The following is a 22,535-nucleotide window of genomic DNA, read 5'->3' on the forward strand; positions in this document are numbered from 1 at the left end:
ATGTAAAGAAGATTTTATTGACAATCACAATCAATAAATTTCTGAACATTTGAGTTAAACCACAGTATTAAAAACAAATGAAATAAACACAGAATGAAAAGCAAACACCGCTACAAATCGCTGTTTACAGCACAAACCAATATAGAAATGTTTGTAAGTACATATTTTGAAATTCCTACTGCGCATATTCGGACTCCGAGTTCGCTTCAGATACCAAGGATCGGTTGGACTGGTTCCGAACTCGCAGTTTGGTTATCGCGAACGACAAATCTGACAAAATCACGGACTAGCAGTTCAGAACTCGATTACCGCGAACGCTCTTTTTTAAAGTGCGCATGCGAAGTAATCCTGGACTACTACAGGATCGTTACCGCGAACGATACTAATAATAACTACTGTGTGTATTGGGACCGTGCAAGTTCAGAAGAGCGACACCTGGTTTCATAGATCAGCAACATTTTTAGCACTTTTAATTATATTGGCCAATTATATTAGTCCCGGTTACTGGATAATTGTCAAGGCCATAGCTCTTAAGAAGAAAAAATAAGATTGAAGCTCTGCGATATCCCATTTTCTTTAATGACAGAAATATACGTAAATTTGACAATTTGAATTATTTAAGAAATACATTAAGAAAGTTGCAATATTTCTCCGCTACTCATGCACAATCGTTTCTCGTATCCCCTCCAAGTACTTGCACACGGCGAATATGACAAAACCATTGTTTTTTACATCTAGATATATTCAAAATATTTAAAGATATCAGGGATTGAATAAAATGAGTCTTGAGTAAAACCAGAAGTAATAATCGGAAGTTGAAGAATAGCACTGCCACTGTTACTTCCCTTATATACTAACTAAAATAGCTGTTGTATCTCTCCGTATATATTATATAATAATGTAAGTTTCCTGAGGTCGGCTCAATCAAGAGACTTTGTGAACTCTCAACAATATTCCAATGTTTTCCCAAAATTACCAGTCAACAGTAAATTTCGGTGTAATATTGTTTTTAAGATTGCAACTTGAGAAAGCATATGATTTCCTCGAGAGGTTCTGTGGTGGGCACTCAATAAGAAAGGAGTCCCTGGCGAATATGTAAAGATTGTGAGAGATATGTATGAGGGAGTAACAACTAGTGTTAGGACAGGTATGGGAGAGACTGATAAATTTCAGGTGAAAGTAGGATTGCACCAAGGCTCGGTGCTTAGTCCTTATTTATTCTCATTAGTTTTGGACCAGATAACAGCGAAACTACAGGGTAGTATTCCATGGTGCCTAATGTATGCTGATGATTTAGTGTTAGTAGGAAATAGTGAAAGAGACTTAGAACACAAACTGGAACAGTGGAGACAAGCTCTGGAGGAAAAAGGTTTAAAACTTAGTAGGACAAAAACAGAGTATTTGGAATGTTCATTTAAAGATGGAGTTACTACAAATAAAATGGTATCTTTGGATGGTGACATGATTGTGAAAAGTAATAGTTTTAAGTACCTAGGATCGGTATTACAGAGTAATGGAGAAATACATGGAGATGCATGCAGTAGAATTAGGGCTGGATGGATGAAGTGGAAAGAAGCGAGTGGTGTGTTGTGTGACAGAAAAATTCCAATGAAGTTGAAGGGAAAATTCTATAAAACAGCCATAAGACCGGCTATGATGCACGGAACTGAATGTTGGGCAGTGAAAAAGAAAGAGGAACAACGAATGCATGTGGCGGAAATGAGAATGCTTAGATGGATGAGTGGAGTGACAAAGAAGGATAAAATTAGAAATGAGTATATTAGGGGAAGTCTAGGTGTGGCACCAATTGATGCCAAAATGAGAGAGCATAGGTTAAGATGGTTTGGTCATGTTCAACGTCGAGACGTAATCACCCAATACGAAGAATAGATGAAGTGCAGATTCCTGGAAGGAGTAGGAGAGGAAGACCAAAGAAGACCTGGGGGGAGACGATAAGGCAGGACATGTTGGTAAAGGGGATTAACATTGATATGACCCAAGTTAGAATTGTGTGGAGAAATGCAATTAGGGAAGCCGACCCCGCATAGGGATAAGGCAAAGAGAATGATGATGATGATTATTTTTAAGATTTCTTCACATTTGTTTGGTGTTGTCATTTATATTGCGTAGATGACTAGTAGTTTGACCATTACCTTGTATATTTTACTGTCTGTAGTGGCAGGTATGCAAAATGTTCCTTTTGTTGTATTTACAATTTACAACTAATCATGAGTTATATTGGCAGTACACAAATCCTCTTACTATATAACTCATTATCAATGTTTTCTAAGCGTTAACTTAAGGCTTTGGATTAAAAATAATACCACATAAATGTATTCTCATATGGCGATTATAAAACAATATGACAGCAATGATTATATTAATTATTATTAATTATATTATACAGTGCTAGCCAAAAGTCCCCCTCGTATCTTTTGAACAGTTATTATTATAATATTGAAATTTGGTGGTAGAAAATAAATGGATGTAGGCTTCTCAACTAATCATAACAGATGATGTAATAGTCATAGATGCCGTTACAGAGCCACTGTGACCAATAATTTTAAATGTGACCTTATGGCAACTGATAGTTCTTTTGAAAGGTATTGAAGATAACTATTCAATCATACTAATTTTGTTTAGAGTTTAAGCTGATTTTGATGAATAAATTAAATAAACAATAAAATCCTAGATTCGCATTTAATTAATAAAGATTTTAACATCCGGCTCTGGTTATATGTCAAAAAAGTTGGCGTCGACATAAAAATAGCTAGAGAACCTTAGAACTTTTATTAAAGCGAAAATGCGAAAGTTTAATTTTAGTATTTATTTAATTTATTCATCAAAATCACCTTAAATCCAAACAAAATTAGGATTATTGAATAGGTATGTTCAGTACCTACCTTTCAAACGAGATATCACTTACCATAAGGTCCCATTTAAAATTACCAGTCACCGTGGCTCTATGACGTCATCTATCACAATTACGTCACCTGTTATGATTATACCTCGTTTTTAAAATAGGAGGAGTAATTTAAATTTTCCGCGCCGTAATGCTTGTTTGTAATTGGTCCAACCGCAGGCAAGTTTACTCCACTAAATTATGAAATTTGGTCACTATTGTCATTTAAAGTTCATAGGTTAATTAATAATATCTCCAAAACTCTTCACCTTAGCTCTGGAAGACGTCTTTAAAGAACTGGAATGGGAAGACATGGGTATCAATATAAACGGAAAGAAACTCAATCACCTCAGATATTGCGATGATGGTGTTCTTATTACAACCAACCAAGAAGAACTACCCACAATGCTGACTCAACTAGCACAAGCATCAGAGAAGATAGGTTTAAAAATGAACATGAGTAAAACAAAAATCATGACAAATACAAATGACAGAATAAATATAAATATAAATAACGTAAATATTGAGGTTGTTGAGGAATACATATACATGGGTCAAATAATCAAAGGTAGTAAAGAGAACCAAACAATTGAAGTACAAAGAAGAATCAGATTGGCGTGGGCAGCGTTTGGAAAGTTAAGATGGATACTAAAAAGCACAAAAATACAACAATACCTAAAAACCCGTGTATTTGACCAGTGCATCCTTCCTGTTCTGACGTATGGCTCAGAAACATGGACATTAACAAAGGCCACCATAAACAAAATAGAAATAACTCGGAGAAAAATGGAAAGATCCATGCTGGGAATAAAACTGCAAGACAGAAAATCAAACAAATGGATAAGAGAGAAAACAAAAGTAAAAAATGTAACTGAACATATAACAGGGTTAAAGTGGAGATTTGCGGGCCACAATGCGAGACAGGAAGACAAAGATGGAATGCTGAAATACAAAACTAGAGACCGTGGACAGGAAGAAGAGGCAGAGGAAGACCTCAGATGCGATGGAAAGACGATATTGTAAAAGCTGCAGGAACTCACTGGAAAAGCGCAGCCAAGGACAGACAGATATGGAAAGATTTGGGGAAGGCCTATGTCCAAAGTTGGATAGAAATGGGCTAAAGAAGAGGTTAATTAAGTTATATCGGCGGTTTTTACGTTTTCTGCGTTAATTCCTTTAATTTTTAGATTTTCAGTCTGCTTTTATATAAGAAACAATTATTTTTAGAACTCTTTAGTGACGTATTAGTATAATATAATATTACATATTGATCGGTACTCACAGGAGGGACCGCAGACGTTCGGATACAATTAGCGTCTCTTTGCAAAGACAATGACGTCGACTTTGGAAAGTAACAAGACACTTACTCAACACACACACTACACATGACACTAGGTACCTAACTGCTAAAAATTTACCGTACCTACCATGCCAATGGCCATTAGTTGTCGAGGCATTAGCTAAATAAAAAAAAATTAAATATTATAGTTAATAATCCATAAATTTTATGGATTACCGTCGAAGGCCGACATGATCAACCAAAAAAGAAGATGAATTTGGTGACTTTTCTAATGACATTATTGGGTGTGAATTTGTCTTTTGAGTTTACTCCTCCTATTCGCGGTGTGCAAGTACTTCGAGGGGATACGAGAAACGATCGTGCGCGAATAGCGGAGAAATCTTACAACTTTCCTAAATAAATCATATTGTCAATTGAAATTGTCAAATTGACGTATATTTCATAACTACTGTCATTGAAGAAGAAAAATTATATGTTGCTCCACAATATTGATATGAAGCAATTATTATATGAAAGTAAATTTAAATATGTAATTGTATTTTGCTTGCAGTACTCAGTGGCGTAACAAACTCCGTCAGGGCCCCCCCGCAGGATTGGAAATAGGGGCCCCTTTAAAAAGTTACTAAATACGACTTGTGTACAAACCGGTCAAACTATTGAACCGGCCAAACTTACAGATGATAAAAACAATACATATTTATACAAAGTAAATGGTAAAGCGCTAACGATAAATTTTATTTGAGGTGCTAAACAGGGGGAGATTTTCACGATTTTTTTTTACCAAAAAACGGGCCAACTTTATTTTGAGCGTAACTCACTTAGTTGTGATCCTAGAAACGTTTATAAAAAATAAAAATAAAGCTTTTTTTAAACATTTAAAAAAAATTTAATGAGTTTTCCCCGAAAAGGGCTTCATCTTTTGGTTATTTTGACGAATAAGAACAATTTTTCATGAGCTTTAACTTTGCTTTTACTGTATCGATTGACTTCATGAATAGACCATTTTTTATAAGCTACATTTTTACTAAAAATATTTTTTTGATAATATTTAATTCGAGAAAAATTTTTGAGTTTTTTTTTGTTGAAAAGTAAACACTTTCACTCGCAATAACTCAAAAAATATTGAACAAAAGTTGTAGTCGACAGTACATCGTTTTTTTTGGAAGATGATTAGAAAAGTCTTAAAAATGTTCTTAACTGCTTCGTTTGAGCGAGTCTACCACTTTCTGAAAAATTTTAGAATGCAAGTTGGGCGCGTTTCCGCGTCCCGCGTCATTAACATATTTACGTTGTCGGACTAACGAAACTCGGCTGTAAATTTGTCGAATAAGAGATCTACAATCTTTATTAATTAAATATAAGTACAGTAGAACCCCGATTATCCGTGTGCGGATTATCCGGACTGCGGATTATCCGTGCTATGATTTTGTATTACTTAAATTACATTTTTGAGGTTTTATCAAAATAGCGTCACTGTAAATCACTCGACGGAAACTTATACGCTGAGAGGGAGACTCATAATAAAAGATTTATTTGTTCTGGTGTCTTTTTATGGTAGATATATATGTATGGATATACGCACATAATATGTATTATAATAAGAAATAAATGTTCGGATTATCCGTGCTTTTCAATTATCCGTGCCAACGTCCGGTCCCGAGGAGCACGGATAATCGGGGTTCTACTGTATTTTAAACTGAAAATTAAGAAATAAAAATGTATACCATTTTTATTCAGTTGCAATGCGAAGGAAAAACAATCTTACTTTTCAATTAGAATACGGAGTGCAGTCCAGTCCCTTGAATCGCGATTTTCGGCTCTTATTGGAGCCTTCACCGGAAAGAACGTAGGCACTGTTCTCCACTGAAAATTAAGAGTTTTGTAATAACAAAACTACCGCACTAAACTTTATTTCACGTTAAGAATAGAACATTGCGAAGATAGCCCCATGCATTTCTTACGAACGATAGAAGCGCGCCGATGCCACGCCGTACTGATTAAAATGAATCGTATATCGGCAGTCGAGTAGGCACCCGTGCCGAGAGGTTTGTCAACACTGATCTCCACAAGCGTAATGTTCTATTCTTAACGTGAAATAAAGTATTGAATGATATGTTTCGGGTGTCGGACTCTAAGATTTTGTTATCACAAAACTCTTAATTTTCAATTTAAGGTAGGTACTTTATTTAAATAATAAAGATTGTCGATCTCTTGTCCGACAAATTTACAGCCGCGTTTCGTTAGTCCGACAACGTAAATATGTTAATGACGCGGTTCGCGGAAACGCGTCCAACTTGCACTCTGAAATTTTTCAGAGAGTGGTAGACTCGCACAAACGAAGCAGTTAAGATAATTAAGACTTTTGTAGTCATCTTCCAAAAAGGACGATGTACTGTGGACTATTGCTTATAATTAGTCAATTTAACCATTTCCGGACTTATTTTAAACGTATGTTTTTTACGTCCCAAGTGGAGGGTAAGTAGAATCAAAAAATCCAAATTTTCAAGCAAATCCGTCGTGACGCTGATAATTACACTCCAAATCGGTCATTTACTGGCCTATCGGTGTATAGATGTAGGTACTGTTTATGACAACTTACATTTTTCATCTTTATTGGTATAGAATAAAATAGAACAAAAATTAATAAATTATTACATTACTGCATAGTATTATTGACGAGACTTAGAAAGATAGAAACTTTCTTCGTGCACTACTATCAGCGAATATATCTACAATTTTATTAATACGTATCTATCTGATGGACAACTATATTTTCAATACTACACTGTTAAAAACGTTGCGTATGTATGCGTAAAATAATATAAAAATGACAAATTTTTACATATCTTAGACAAGATGGGCCCCCGCAAGCTTCAAGACTTAAACATGTAATCCATCTCCTGTATAATAGAGAAGTTCCTGTAGAATAGATGTACAACTTACAGAACCTATATACATGCGCAATTGAATAAGGCAGAGCCCAATTCTTTTCAATTTAATAATGAATGAAATCGCCAACATCATCAACAAAGGAAGAGGATACAGAGTGGGAAACAAAGAAGTCAAAATACTCTGTTATGCAGACGACGCAATATTGATAGACCATGCTGCGGGGGCCTCTGTTACGCCTCTGGAAACTACTACCGATAATAATTGTATCGAAATACTAAAATTTAGCATTTAATGTAAAGAGAAAGCTCATTTCTAGATTTAGAAATATTGTTCTAAAATTCGGCAAATTGCAATTCTCAAATCTTTCAATAGTCACGTACAAAGCATTATAGTTTATTGTCGTCACCATAAAAGTTTCGGAAGACCGGAAAAAATTAAGTTTATTGATCTGAGATGATTCACTTGCCGAACATGCCTATTGAGAAATTTACGTTGTTAAATTTAAACACACAACGTAAAATAATATAATAATAATAGATGTTTACCTAATATAAGACGACAAGACGGGGCCCATGATCGATTGGGGCCCCTGACCGATTGGGGCCCCCCGCAAGCTTCATGCTGCGGGGGCCTCTGTTACGCCCCTGGCAGTACTGCATTTTAATAATTAATTTTATTTACTACATACAATTGTTTACCTTTTAATAACATAACCTAAATCTTACTTTTTCTTCTTATAATTTTTTTGGGCTATGGCCTTGACAATTATCTAGCAACCAGGACTAATAGAATTGGCCAATATAAAATATAATTAAAAGTGTGAAAAATGTTGCTGAGCTATGAAACCAGGTGTCGCTTTTCCGAACTTGCACGGTCCCAATTTAAAAAACAGGGTAAAGTTGAGAAGCCTGTGTCCGTTTATTTCCTCCCTCGAAAGTTCACTATTATAAGATACGAGGGCGGGAGGTGACTTTTGACTAGCGCTGTATAAATATAAAAAATATATTTGAATTGAATTTCATTATTTGTTTTTTTTTTTAATGACTGTGGTGCTGCATGTTATTCAGAATATATTTATTGTTAACTCATTATCAGAATATTTTAATGTTTCTAGCATTAAAAGAATAAAATGAAATGCTACATCCTATTTCAATTTAATAATAATAAATAAACTTCTACAAAAATAATAACAGACAATATTATTGCATATTAAAACTATAAACAAAAATGGAAAAAGTTTTTAATTGTAGAACTAAATCTTGTATAATATCAAACCTAATTCAGGTAATTTTAGATTGTCAAACAAAAATGAGTAGTTTGAGCTTAATAAAAACCGTTAATAGTAGTTCTATCATACTTAGCATAGTACCAATACTGTTAAATATTACTTGTTCACATTTGAAAAAGTACTACGGGGTGGAGAAATTATCTGAGTTGTATTTTTATCTTATAGTATCCCAAATGTGACGAAGTGCCTGCAACAAAGCGACATGAAAAACAATTACTGCAGAGGCAGTTAAGTGACCCTTCTAAACGAAACATCAAGAGAACCCCTGCCTTTAGAGTGGACAAAAGTGCAGAACGTACCAGTGCTTTCCAAAGATGTAACCCAAGTACCTTATACGAAAGTAAATTAAAACAGTTTAGTGCCGTTAAATATAACTGTGATAGCAACAGCAATGTCTTGAGTAAAAAGATCGAGACTACGCCTTTGATAGAAAAAGGATCCAAACATGTGCCTAAAATTAGTAACAAAAAACAATTTTTAGTGAAATCTAAAAGTTCTCTTGAATTTAAATATTGTAGGAACAAAGATAATACAGAATCTCCAAAAAATGTTCCTAATAGTTGCCATGACAGTACAAATGCGAATGATAAATCCATTGATTTATCAATGTTATATACTGAACCTATTCCTAAGGCACTACGAAGGAATAATTCGAATTGTACAGACCCTTCGAATTCTCCTCTTCCTACTAAAAGGATTGATTCCATCTATAACGCAAGTACTCTAAAATTAGTGGATAAACTATCTGATACTAAAAAAAGGGAATCTTTAAGTGATTCGTTAAAACTTGCTCTAAGTAGACCCTTACCTAAAGGCCCAGCACCAAAAAAACCGCCTAGAGCCTTCCAAATACTAAATTTAGAAAATGCGTCTGATATTTCAAAAAATTCATCATTTTTACACACCCATCAAACTGAAAAGAAACCTCTTGTGGTGCCAAAAGTAATAAAAAAAGGTGACCCAAAATATATGCTCAATAAACTCGAAGATGCAGTAAGGAATAATAAGTTACGAGGTAAGAAACATACACCTCGTGTGGAACTGTCTATCACATCTGGTGAAGATAGTGATGACAGCGTACTTTCACGTACTAAATCGAATCGAACTCTACCTAGATTGCCTAGTCAGGAATTAGATTACAGTAATACTTCTGCGTTTAATTTTAATTGCTTGAATGGGTTAAAATTTGCCATATCGAATTATGAAAAAATAAAGGAGCCCAACTCTTGTTTTTTTGTTGAAAATCCTAAGGAACCCGTTTATGCAGAGCCATATCAACACAGAAAAGATTCACTAGATTCTGTTCTTATGAAGAGAGATGGGTCCTGCAGAAGCAAGGAAAGTGCACGAAATAGTCTGTATTATATGGTAAGTAAACTGTATGATGCATTATTTTGGATAATTATTATTAATTGGTAGTTTTCATGCTCGCATTTTACTTATAAGTGGCAATAACTATTAACTTTATTTTAGATATTATGTTACATGAAAGTATCAAAATTATATTAATTTTGATGAATATACATCTACATTATCTTCGGCCATTATAGGCCCAATTTTAACTTTTTTGTGGTCACTTTATAATAAAATGATAAAGCAATTTTACAGCGTGAATGAACTCTAGAGCAATAATTTTCAGTGAATAATTTCCACTACAAAGGGGTTCCCTATTATGAAATGCAAAATGCCCTCACTCCCAGAATTTTCTTTTTTAATTTTTTTACGTTCGAGGTATTAAAATATTGCAAAACCTCTAAATTTTAAAGAACCGCTTGGATTGACATGAAACTTGGCATACACATAGCTAACAAGTCAAAGAGAAAAAGTGATATTGTGCCGATATGTGCTTTTGCCCCGGGGGTGATTTTCACCCTCTCTTGGGGGCGAAAAAATATTCGTCCAAAGTAAGTCCGGAAATGGATAAACTGACTAATTTTAAGCAACTTTTGTTCTTGATGGATTCGACCGTTACTTGATGGAAGTTCATTTTATCTAACAATAAAACACTGAAAACGTTTGTTTTCTATACTTCCACAAAATTTATTACAACTATCTGACTACAGCTGTTTCGGCAGAGTGCCTTTCTCAAGTGATATAGTTTACAATGTGTTTGCCTTTTTAAGTCTTTAACTGAAGAGGTTGAGGGCTGTTTGTCTCGAGTTGGTCATTCAGAATTATATCTGTATTTTTCAGTTTATTAATTTCCATAGATTCTAAAAAAGATAGCTTAAGGCCTTTATTTTGAATATGCAGAATTTGAAACTCTTCATTGAAAGAATGATTATGATCTAGAAGGTGAAGTGCGTATGTAGAAGTTTCTGTTTTTCTATTGTTGAAAGCCCTTTTGTGTTCTGCTATCCGTTTGTCAAAAGTTCTGCCAGTTTGACCGATGTACGTTTTCGGACAGTCACCACAAGTTAGTTTGTACACACCACTCTGTAGTTGTTTTCTCTTTCGGCTTTTATTGTTCTTAATAGATTTGCTTAAGTTGTTGTTAGTTCTGAAAGCTGGTGTTATTCCTTTCTTTTTTATGTATTTGGCTATTTTTGTTGTTATCTTGCCAGTATATGTAAGAGAGCAGAAGGTACTGGGTTCTTTCTGTGGTGGTGGATACACTAATTTCAGGGCTTTCTTATGGAGTTTTTGGTTTAAAATTTTGTTAACTGTTTGTTCGTTATAGCCGTTGTTTACTGCTATTTGTTTAATGATGTTTAGTTCTATCTCGAAGTTATTTCTTGTCATGAGAATTTCTGTCAGTCTATGTATCATGCTATGGTAGTCTGCTAATTTGTGTTGTGTAGGATGGGATGATGAATTGTGTATATTGTGTCAGTATGGGTAGGTTTATGATATACGGAGAACTCATGTTTGTTGTGTTGTCTGGTAATCGTTACATCTAGAAAGTTGATGGAGTTATTCTGTTCTGTTTCTATTGTAAACTCAATAGGTATTACTATGAAGTGAATTAATGTATGATAGAAATTGGTCAAGTTGTCTGTTAGTTCCTGTAAAGCATACTAGTATATCATCCACGTATCTCCACCAATATAAGAACTGTTTAAATACGGGATGTTTAAAAAATTGTTGTTTCAAGTTGGTTCATAAATATATCTGATAGCTTTTGTTCTATAGATTTTTTCACAAGTCAATACTTTTTGAGTTATTTGCCAGTGAATATGTTCATTTTTTCAACAAAATAACCACGCTTTTAGACGGTTTTTCGTAAATAACTCAAATAATAAGTATTTTGTCGAAAAAACATTTGTAGCAAAAATATAGCCTGTAAAAAATTTAAAAAAAATGGTGTAAATATCACGTCTCTGTACCTAGTAGAAGCAGAGTTATAGCTAATTAAAAATTGGTGCATATTAGTCAAATTCCAAATGGAATATTTTAACGTGAAGTAACAAAAATTGAAACACATTTCGGGGAAAACTCATTACAACTTAATTAAAGCGTTTAAAAAAAGCTTCATTTTTCTTTTATAAAAAAAAAATTCTAACATTAAAAGTAAACAAGTTACGCTCAAAATAAAGTTAGTCCCTTTTTTTGGTAAAAAAATCGGGAAAATCACCCCCTAATTAGTATCTCAAATGAACTTAATCGTTACGACTTCCCAAGTTTCTTGACTCGTGTATGTATTGTTCATAGGATCTGTAAGTTTCATCGGTTCAAAGTCCTTATTTTTGAAAGGGCTATAGTTAAAAGGGGTTAAATGAGTCACTGACCACGAATGTATGCAAATTTAGAAACACCAAATCTTAATCAATTTTTGTCTAACAGAAAAACAAAAAAATACATGATATTCAGAAAATCAATGCTGACTTTTTTTGTTTTTCGAAATTTTTGGTATCTCTAACGATTTTTAAGTTATTTTGAAAAAAAGCATATTTTTCAAAATTAAAATATTTGAAAATTTTACTTTAAAACCAAATTTTTAAAAAAATGAGCACTTTAAATCGATGAAACTTACAGATCATATAAACAAAACATAAGTAAAATAATTTGTGGAGCGGTAACGATTAATTTCATTTAAGTTGCTAATTAGGGGACGGTCTTCCCGATTTTTTTTTTTGACAAAACAAAAGGGACCAACTTTATTTTGAGCGTAACTTGCTTAAATTTAATGCTAGAAACTTTTTATAAAAACAAAAATAAAGCTTTTTAAACACTTTAAAAAAGTTACAATGGGTTTTCCCCAAAAATTGCTTAATTTTAATTCTAATTCTAATCCTAATTCTATTTGAAATTTGGTGAATATGAATCTATTTTTCATTGGCTATAATAATTCTGGTTCTACGAGGTCCAGAGACCTAACGCGTACACCATGTTTTTTACTTTTTGACATGCTATATTTTTGCTAAGAACGTTTTTTTCGATAACATACTTATTTTTTGAGTTTTTTTTTTTTTTTTTTTTTTTTTTTTTTTTTTGAGTTGTATCCCGAAATAACCAAAGTACGTGCCTCCTAGCGGCGGGATACGGGCAACAATACATTGGCTTATAGGGCAGTCCTTACAGTAGGGATCCTGGCCTATACAGAAAAATGCAGGCGGGTGTGGGGTAATACTGCACTTTGGTTGCATTGGTGGTGTATTGGCTAAACGTGCAGGGCAGGGTATGGTGCTGATAGAAAAGGCATTCAGGCATCAAATATCCAAAAATCTTTTCAGGCCATAATAATGAAAAGACCTTCTCCAAACGCAGTAAAAACTTATACTGAAATGATGGCATCTCCTGAGGTAAAATGTTCCGGAAGTAAAATGAGCCTCCGTTCGGATCTCCGGGTGAGGACTATCTCAGGGGGAACACCATTGCAGGTTAGAAAAATCAGGATAGGGTCTTGGAATCTTGGTAGTCTTACAGGTAAGAGTCTGGAGTTAGTGGATGCGCTCAAACGAAGAAGAGTTCAAATTGCTTGTATTCAAGAAACTAGGTGGAAAGGACAAAGGGCGAAAGAAATAGGTGAAGGATACAAATTGTGGTATGTAGGGAGTAGTAACACTAGAAATGGAGTTGGTATAATTGCTGATAGTGAAATGAAAGGTAACGTAGTAGAAGTTGTAAGAACGAGTGATAGAATGATGTCAGTGAAATTTGTAATTGATAAAGAGGTATTGAATGTTGTTTGTGTGTATGCTCCCCAAACAGGTCTGGGTGAGAATGAAAGAAGAGCTTTCTATGATCAATTAGGAGACGTACTGAGTGATATTCCAGCAGAGGAGAAAGTTATAATAGGAGGTGATTTCAATGCACATGTGGGCCAAACCAAGACAGGATATGAAACAATACATGGGGGATTAGGCTTTGGAACTAGAAATGAAGCTGGAGATGACATGCTTGAATTAGCAACAGCATTGGATATGGCGATTGTTAACACATTCTTTAAAAAGAGAGAAACTCAACTTATTACCTACAAAAGTGGACAACATCAATCCCAAATAGACTACTTCATGATAAGGAAAGAAGACATACGTGAATGCAAGGACTGCAAGGTAATAGTGAGTGAGACAGTAAGCCAACAACATAAGCTGCTTGTTCTGGACATCGAAGTAAAAAGCGAAACTAAACAAAAATATCGGAGAGGACCACAAAAAATCAAATGGTGGCTGCTGAAAGATGAGAAAGAAGGTCTATTCAGGAGAAGAATAGTAGAAAAAATATGTTGGAACATGAAAGGAAGCCCTAATAAAATTTGGAGAAAAATGGCCAGTAGTATTAGAGAGACTGCTATTGAAATACTTGGGAAAACGTCAGGAAAAAAGTTTGAGGATAAAGAGACTTGGTGGTGGTCAAACGAAGTACAAGGAAAAATAAAAGAGAAGAGAAAATTATATAAAAAGTGGCAAGAAACCAGATCCGACACAGATCTTCAAAACTATATGGTGGCGAAAAAGGAAGCGAAAGTAGCAGTAGCAAAAGCCAAAGCAGAAGCGTATTCAAACCTATATGATCAACTTGATACCAGGGAAGGCGAAACGAAGATATATAAAATAGCCAAACAGAGAGCAAGGAAAGCAAAAGATTTTAATCAGATTAGATGTATCCGAGATGAAAATAATAAAATACTAGTTCACGAAAGGGAAGTCAAAAAGAGATGGAGAAAGTACTTTGACAGCTTATTAAATGAAGAATTTGACAGACAGCCTGTAGAGTCAACGGAGACAGTAGCAGCAATGGTCACCAAAATAACCAACGAGGAAGTGGCTCAAGCGCTTCAAAAAATAAAGAAAGGAAAAGCGGTAGGACCAGATGATATTCCTGGGGAAGTATGGAGAGCATTGGGAGAGACAGGAACAAGGTGGCTAGCAGGTCTATTTAATAGAATTATGGAAGTCGGACAAATGCCAGACGAATGGAGAAGCAGTATACTGGTACCTGTTTACAAAAACAAGGGAGATATACAACAATGTACAAACTACAGGGCTATAAAACTGCTTAGCCACACCATGAAAATATGGGAAAGAGTAATTGACAGACGGATACGTGAAGAGACCGAAATATCCGAGAATCAATTTGGCTTTATGCAGGGTAGATCAACAACAGATGCAATTTTCATTATAAGGCAGTTGATGGAAAAATACAGGAGTAAAGAAACAAACGCTCATATGGTATTCATTGATCTTGAGAAAGCATATGATAGAGTTCCTCGAGAGATTCTGTGGTGGGCACTCAATAAGAAAGGAGTCCCTGGTGAATATGTAAAGATTGTGAGGGATATGTATGAGGGAGTAACGACTAGTGTTAGGACAGGTGTGGGAGAGACTGATAAATTTCATGTGAAAGTAGGATTGCACCAAGGCTCTGTGCTTAGTCCGTATTTATTCTCATTAGTTTTGGACCAGATAACAGCGAAACTACAGGGTAACATTCCATGGTGCTTAATGTATGCTGATGATGTCGTGTTAGTAGGAAATAGTGAAAGAGACTTAGAACAAAAACTGGAACAGTGGAGACAAGCTCTGGAGGAAAAAGGTTTAAAACTTAGTAGGACAAAAACAGAGTATTTGGAATGTTCATTTAAAGATGGAGCTACTACAAATAAAATGGTATCTTTGGATGGTGAAATGATTGTGAAAAGCAATAGTTTTAAGTACCTAGGATCGGTATTACAGAGTAATGGAGAAATAGATGGAGATGCATGCAGTAGAATTAGGGCTGGATGGATGAAGTGGAAAGAAGCGAGTGGTGTGTTGTGTGACAGAAAAATTCCAATGAAGCTGAAGGGAAAATTCTATAAAACAGCCATAAGACCGGCTATGATGTACGGAACTGAATGTTGGGCAGTGAAAAAGAAAGAGGAACAACGAATGCATGTGGCGGAAATGAGAATGCTTAGATGGATGAGTGGAGTGACAAAGAAGGATAAAATTAGAAATGAGTATATTAGGGGAAGTCTAGGTGTGGCACCAATTGATGCCAAAATGAGAGAGCATAGGTTAAGATGGTTCGGTCATGTTCAACGTCGAGACGTTAATCACCCAATACGAAGAATAGCTGAAGTGCAGATTCCTGGAAGGAGTAGGAGAGGAAGACCAAAGAAGACCTGGGGGGAGGCGATAAGGCAGGACATGTTGGTAAAGGGGATTAACATTGATATGACCCAAGACAGAATTGTGTGGAGAAATGCAATTAGGGAAGCCGACCCCGCATAGGGATAAGGCAAAGAGAATGATGATGATGATACTTATTTTTTGAGTTATTTGCGAAAAACCGTCTAAAAATGTAGTTATTTTGTTGAAAAATGAAATCATTCACTCGCAAATAACTCGGAAAAGTGTCGACTTGGCGAAGAAGCTCTATAGAACAAAAGTTACTTAAAATTAGTCAGTTTATCCATTTCCGGACTTATTTTAGACATATATTTTTTCACCCCCAAGAGAGGGTGAAAGTCACCCCCAGGGGAAAAGCACACATCGGCACAATATCTCTTTTTTTTCTTTGACATGTAAGCTATGCGTATGCCAAATTTCATATTAATCCAAGCGGTTCTTTAAAATTTAGAGCAAAAACCGTGAAAGAATGGACTATAATATATGATTAAAAAATAAGACTCACCTTAGAGTGTAAATAACCTCGAAATAAATTTTTATTTTCTTTAAAAGCGTAGGTAGGTTTAACTTTTTTTTTGGAGATGGCTGCAGGTCATTTTTTTTTGTTTTGTGTATTTTATTAAAAACTATATTTCTAATTTTTTTCGGATTTTTCGGCAAGATGCTCCACCTTAAAAATCCAAAAAACTGTTTTTATGGGGTTTTTTTCTCATTTTATAGATTTTAAAGTAGATCAAATTAGGGTTTTTTTAGGTTATATATAATTTGAACTAACTGAGTCCTTTAGGACATTCAAACGTAGGACAACAAACTCCCAACAACGTGGGGTTTTTAGAGTTCTTTTTGGGGATCTTTTTTAAAGGTGTTTTTCCTGTTTGAATGTCCTAAAGAACTCGATTACTTCAAATTATATATAACATATATAAAAAAATTTGATATGATCTCTTTTGAAGTCTATAAATGGAGAAAATCCCCCTAAATAGCCAATTTTTTGGTTTTTTGAAGGACCTTACGGAAAAATCTGAAAAAAATATTTAATTATAGTTTTTGGTATAATAAACAAAATGGACAAAATTAGATCTCCAGCCATCTCAAAAAAAGTTACACGCATTTTTCCATTTATTTTGAGGTTATGTACAGGGTTATTCACTATATTTCGACCCCCCTGTAATACAAAAGTTAGTACAAAAAATCGAAAGTTATTCGATTTTTAAATTAGGACTTTTTGACATATAATATATCATACTAGTGACGTCATCCATCTGGGCGTGATGACGTAATCGACTATTTTTTAATGAGAATTGGGGTCGTGTGCTAGCTCATTTGAAAGGTTATTAAATTCTCTATTCAGTAATATAAACATTAGATAAGATAATTATTTATACAGGGTGTCCAAAAAATTTTTTTTAATTAAATTAATTGATACAAAAAGAAGAATGTTATGTAATTTATTTAATTCAAAATACATTCTACTGCTGTCAGAAAACAGAAATAAATGTTTGTTGAATAAACATTACTTTTCACTTAATTCAGTATGTTCAAGCTGCCACCCATCTGCCTCATGGCAGTTTGAACATTGAATTTAAGCAAGAAGCAATGTTTATTTGTCCAATAAACTTTTATTTCTGTATTCTAACAGCAATAGATATTTTGAATTAAATAAATTACATACATTCTTTTTTTTTGTGTCAATTAATTTAATCCAAAAAAAATTGTTGGACAAAAAAAACGTATAAAAAAATTTTGACCCACTTTTGGACCTGGCAACATGCAAATTTGTTAAAAGGGGTCCTTTTTGAGTAAGATTGTGCAAAAAATACGAATCGGAATATTTTTCCTAGCGGTTGCGCAGTGGCTTTATAACAGCATCTTGTCGTATTCCCGTCATCCTTTGCCAAGCCTCTCTGTCCAAGGCATAGTCTTCTTGTAAATTGCGGCCATACATCGATCTCCTGACGCTCTCGTTCCACGACCTTCTCGGTCTACCCCGCTTTCTTCTTCCTGGTGGTCTTCACTGAAATAGTTGTTTAGGCCAACGTTCTTCAGGCATTCGTAATAGGTATGTACCCTGTATAAATAATTATCTTAATATTTATACTACTGAATAGATAATTGAATAACCTTTTAAATAAGCTAGCACAAGACCCCTATTCTCATTTAAAAAAATAGTCGATTACGTCATCACGCCCAAATAGATGACGTCACTAGTATGATATATATGTTAAAATATCATAATTTAAAAATCGAATAACTTTTGTATTTTACATTTTTTTCTAAAGCAGTTTACAGGGGGGGTCAAAATATAGTGAACAACCCTGTACGTACACTCAACCTACTTAATTTTTTGTAAAATCCTCACTATAGGTGCGCGTTTTGTGAAATTTTTAAATTGATTGTGTCCCACCTAAAAAAAAAAAAACGAAAAAGTGACGTTTTTGGTAATGGTTGAGGGGGTAGAAGAGTGGAGGGTTAAAATTGCACCGAGTTAATCACATAGAACGTAAAAAAAATGAAAAAAATGAATTCTGGGAGTGAAGGCATTTTGCCTATCTTAACCCTTTGTTGTAATTACATTAATTTATCTGGATTTTGCAATACTCGGAAGTTCACTGGATTCTTGAATCCTCATATTAATAATACGATAAAAACGAACATTAGGCTTAGATTTCTACTATACATAGAGTCCCAAAAGTAGCGGAACGGCCGAATATTTCGCAAAATGAATATCGGATGGAAAAACTGAAAAATACGTGTTCAATAATTTTCAAAAATCTATCGAATGACACTAAACACCCCCCACTCCATCCCTTGGAGGTGGGGTGGGGGTAACTTTAAAATCTTAAATGGAAACCCCAGTATTCATTGCAGATTTAAATTTCTTACTTAAAAGTACCTAAGCAACTTTTATTAGAGACATTTTTTTGAGTTGTGGATAGATGGCGTTATAATCGGAAAAAACGATGTATCGTGATACCATAGGTAAATTATAGAAACAGTCTAATATCTCGAGAAATATGAAAATCCAAAAAATACATGTTTAATATTTTTCAAAAACCTATCGAATAACACCAAACATGACACCCTCTGGAAATGGGGTGGGGAGTAAATTTAAAATCTTAAATAGATATCCCTATTTTTATTGCAGATACCTTATAAAAAAATAAGTAACATTTCTAAAAATCCACAAGGAAGAACTTCCTGTAGTTGGCTGTATACCATTAATTACAAGTGAAATTTAATAAAAAAAAATTCCTCTTGGTAAAAGGTATATTAGTTTAAAAAGCCCTAAAGGGCTACAAACATATATAAAAACGTTTTCGCTCTGTAACAAGAGCATCATCAGTGTTACAAGAACATGGTGAGCCAACCAAAAAATACAAGGTCAAAGCCTTTCAAAAAACAGACAAAAGTCTAATATCAATAAATACATCGAAAAATCCAAAGGATCGATAAAATTCCTAAGGATACGGCTCTAGGGCAACATATGACTCCCACACTTGGTAAGTGGGTCAAAAGGTAACTAGGTCATTATGTTATAAGAGGTGGCATGCCTGCCATATATAACATAATGTGCAATTACATCCTTCTAATGGAAAACATATTTGAAGATTTTTCTCAAATTATGGATACCAACAACATTTTCATTTATAACTCTTTTATATTTAATTTGACGGAGAAAAGTTATTCTTCAAAAAAAGCTCTTCATGGTCTAAGATTTATGATGCAACCATCACATATCAAATTTTATTAATTTTATACGAGGTATATAAAAAATGAATTTCGATCAAGAGTAAAGTACCTTTATAGTTTACAACATTTAAATTAGAATAATATAATTGCACATTAAAACATAATTTTTAATTCTAAACAACTTTTCATAATATCAATTCATTCATTCATAATATCAATTTTCCATATTATGAATTAAAATACGCAAATAAACAAAGTTTTCGTTATGATAATGCTCGCATTTTCAGCTTGTTTTTTTTTTAAATAATACCAGAAATCGATAGAGGGGCAACTTCTAAGCAAAATTTGTTATATAAAGTTATTAACATAAATCAATACTTTTTGAGTTATTAAATATCAAAGATTTTATTTTTTCTTAAAAAAAATGCATGTTTTAAAGCTGTTTTTCACGTATTACTCAAAAACTATAAGCTTTTGTAAAAAAGTTATTATTACTAAAATTAAAGATAATAAAAAATTTAATACACTCCCCACTTAAAGAACTAAACTAATGTTATTTCAAAGTGAGTTATGGGTAATTGAATGTATATTTTTTTCGACAAGTACTCAAATCTAAGTATACAAACTTACATAACGGGAAAACGATGCATTTTATAGAATATACTTGTTATGCACTTGTCAAAGTACTTCGGAATACCTATCAAATGAGCTCCAGTAGAAGTTAATAGCATCAAAATTAAGCAACTTATTATGAAAGTAAGAGAATCCTTTCGATTTTTTTTTAGGAAAAAGTGAAAAAAACATACGCCATTTCCACAAAAATTAAAATTTGTAGTAATCCTCACAAGAATTTCTTTAGGTTAACATAGTTAATGATTTCAACAATTTTGACCGGTTTAGAATACATATTTTTGAAAAAAAAAAGATATAATTTAAAAAATCAGAATTTTTAAAACTATCATACTTTTCATTTTCTTTTGATAATAACTTCAAAAATACTCAATATACGTAAAAAATTATATATAACTAAATTTAGTTTTTTCTATTCCAAATACTTTACCCATTTTACTATTTCCGTAGAGTAAAAAATAACTGAGATAGAAACGTTTAAAATTTCAATTTCGCTGCGAGAACCATATAACCGGGGCAATTTATCCTTTTATTTTTAAAAAAGTAAGAGGTTTAAAAGACTAAATTCGACGTTTGTTAATATCTCTTGGAATCAACTTGTAATTAGTTTTTAGGTGAACCTGATATCTTAAAAATTAACGGAGTTATTTACAAAAAAAAACAATAATATTTTTTGGAAAAATTTTTAAAAGATAAATTTTGAAACATTTTTGGTGCATAAATTTTAATGCTATCAACCTGTTCGAGGGCTTATTTGATAGAAATTTCTAAGAACTTTGACAAATGTTTAATAAGTCTATGTTATAAAATGCATCATTTTCCCGGTATTTAAGCTTGAATACTTATATTTGGGTACTTGACGAAAGAAATATACATTCAATTACTTATAACTCATTTTTATTTAACATCGAAAGGTTTTTCTAGTAGGGAGTTAATTTGATTTTTTATTAGCCTCAATTTTGATAATAATAACTTTTTTTGTAAAAACTTACAGTTTTTAAGTTATTTATGAAAAATCGGTTAAAAACATGTATTTTTCTCACGAACAATTAAAATCTTTGATCTTTAATAACTCAAAAAGTTTTGATTTATTTTAATAACTTTATACAGTGAAACTTGGATAATTCGAATCTCAGGGAACTTCAAAAAAATTCGAATTATCCAAAAATTCGAATTAAAAAATAAATCTACAAAAACAAGGATTACCTACAAAAACATCTGCAAATGATAAATATCAGTAGTTGATCAGCAAAAAAAAAACAGTAGTTGATCATTTTTATCGCTTGTAGATGTTTTTGTTCCTATTCTTGCCCGAGTTTTGTCAACCTTAAAAAAATTGGGTAACAAAATTCGGCCAAAAATACCAATTAAAACATTTGCAAGCTATAAAAAAGACCGACTTTATTTTTTTCCAAAGAGATCCGAAATTTTTAGCTGCTTTTTAGAATTTAGCTTCTCAGTAATGACAAAAGATATTCAGAAAAGATAGCAGAAAAGTTCGAATTATCCAAAATATAATTCGAATTATTCACGACTTCTTACCATTACTTATATAGAAAATGCTAGGGACCAGAATAAACATTCGAATTAAAGAAGATTTCGAATTATGGAAGTTCGAATTAAGTAGGTTCCACTGTATAACAAATTTTGCTTATAATTTGTCCCTCTATCGAATTGTGGGGTTATTTTTAATAAAATAATTTTCACCCCCGAGGAGGGGTGGCATCCACCCCCAGGGTAAAAGCGCAAGTTGGCACCATGTCACCTTTGTTCCTTGAGATATCCTCTAACCACCAACCAATTTTCATGCAAATCGATGGAGGTTCAACGAAATCGGAGGTAATAGCTCATATCCACCTTCAGTGACTGCACTATAAGGCCCAAAAGAATATTTGTATTGTTTAGTATTTTTTTGTTTATAACTTTTTTACTTTCCATTTTAAGATAAAAATTAATAGGAATAAATTGTAAACAATTTAATTTGCTACAAGTAACATGTTATCAAATTTTCTGGAGGGTTGCTAATTTACGAGATACAGCGCGAAAACCCTTTGTACCCCTTTTTTCAAGATGGTCACCGGGGGCAAAGGTAGTGACCGCACAAACTCGAACTTAAGCTTATACTTACTGCCCTCAGTAGATAAAAAAATAAAATAATTGCATCCTCCGAAGTATGCACGCTAAGGCCTTAAAACACATGGACTAAACGTAATAACAATATGTTTTTTGCCACTTAAATGCCAATGTATAACTTTCACAAGAAAAAATATTTTGTCGTTT

At 33.4% G+C, this 22,535-nt stretch overlaps 1 protein-coding gene across 1 annotated transcript in view; it reads left to right on the plus strand.

The window, feature by feature from the left end:
• LOC126890359 (DENN domain-containing protein 2B-like) overlaps positions 1–22,535 on the plus strand; it is a 378,730-nt gene that overhangs the window by 9,858 nt on the left and 346,337 nt on the right. The window contains exon 3 of the mRNA XM_050659238.1: positions 8,548–9,750. Coding sequence (XP_050515195.1) covers positions 8,548–9,750 — 1,203 coding nt within the window. The remainder of the gene's footprint in view (positions 1–8,547; positions 9,751–22,535) is intronic.

The sequence above is a fragment of the Diabrotica virgifera genome, chromosome 8 (genome assembly GCF_917563875.1).
Source record: "Diabrotica virgifera virgifera chromosome 8, PGI_DIABVI_V3a".
Lineage (NCBI taxonomy): Eukaryota > Metazoa > Arthropoda > Insecta > Coleoptera > Chrysomelidae > Diabrotica > Diabrotica virgifera.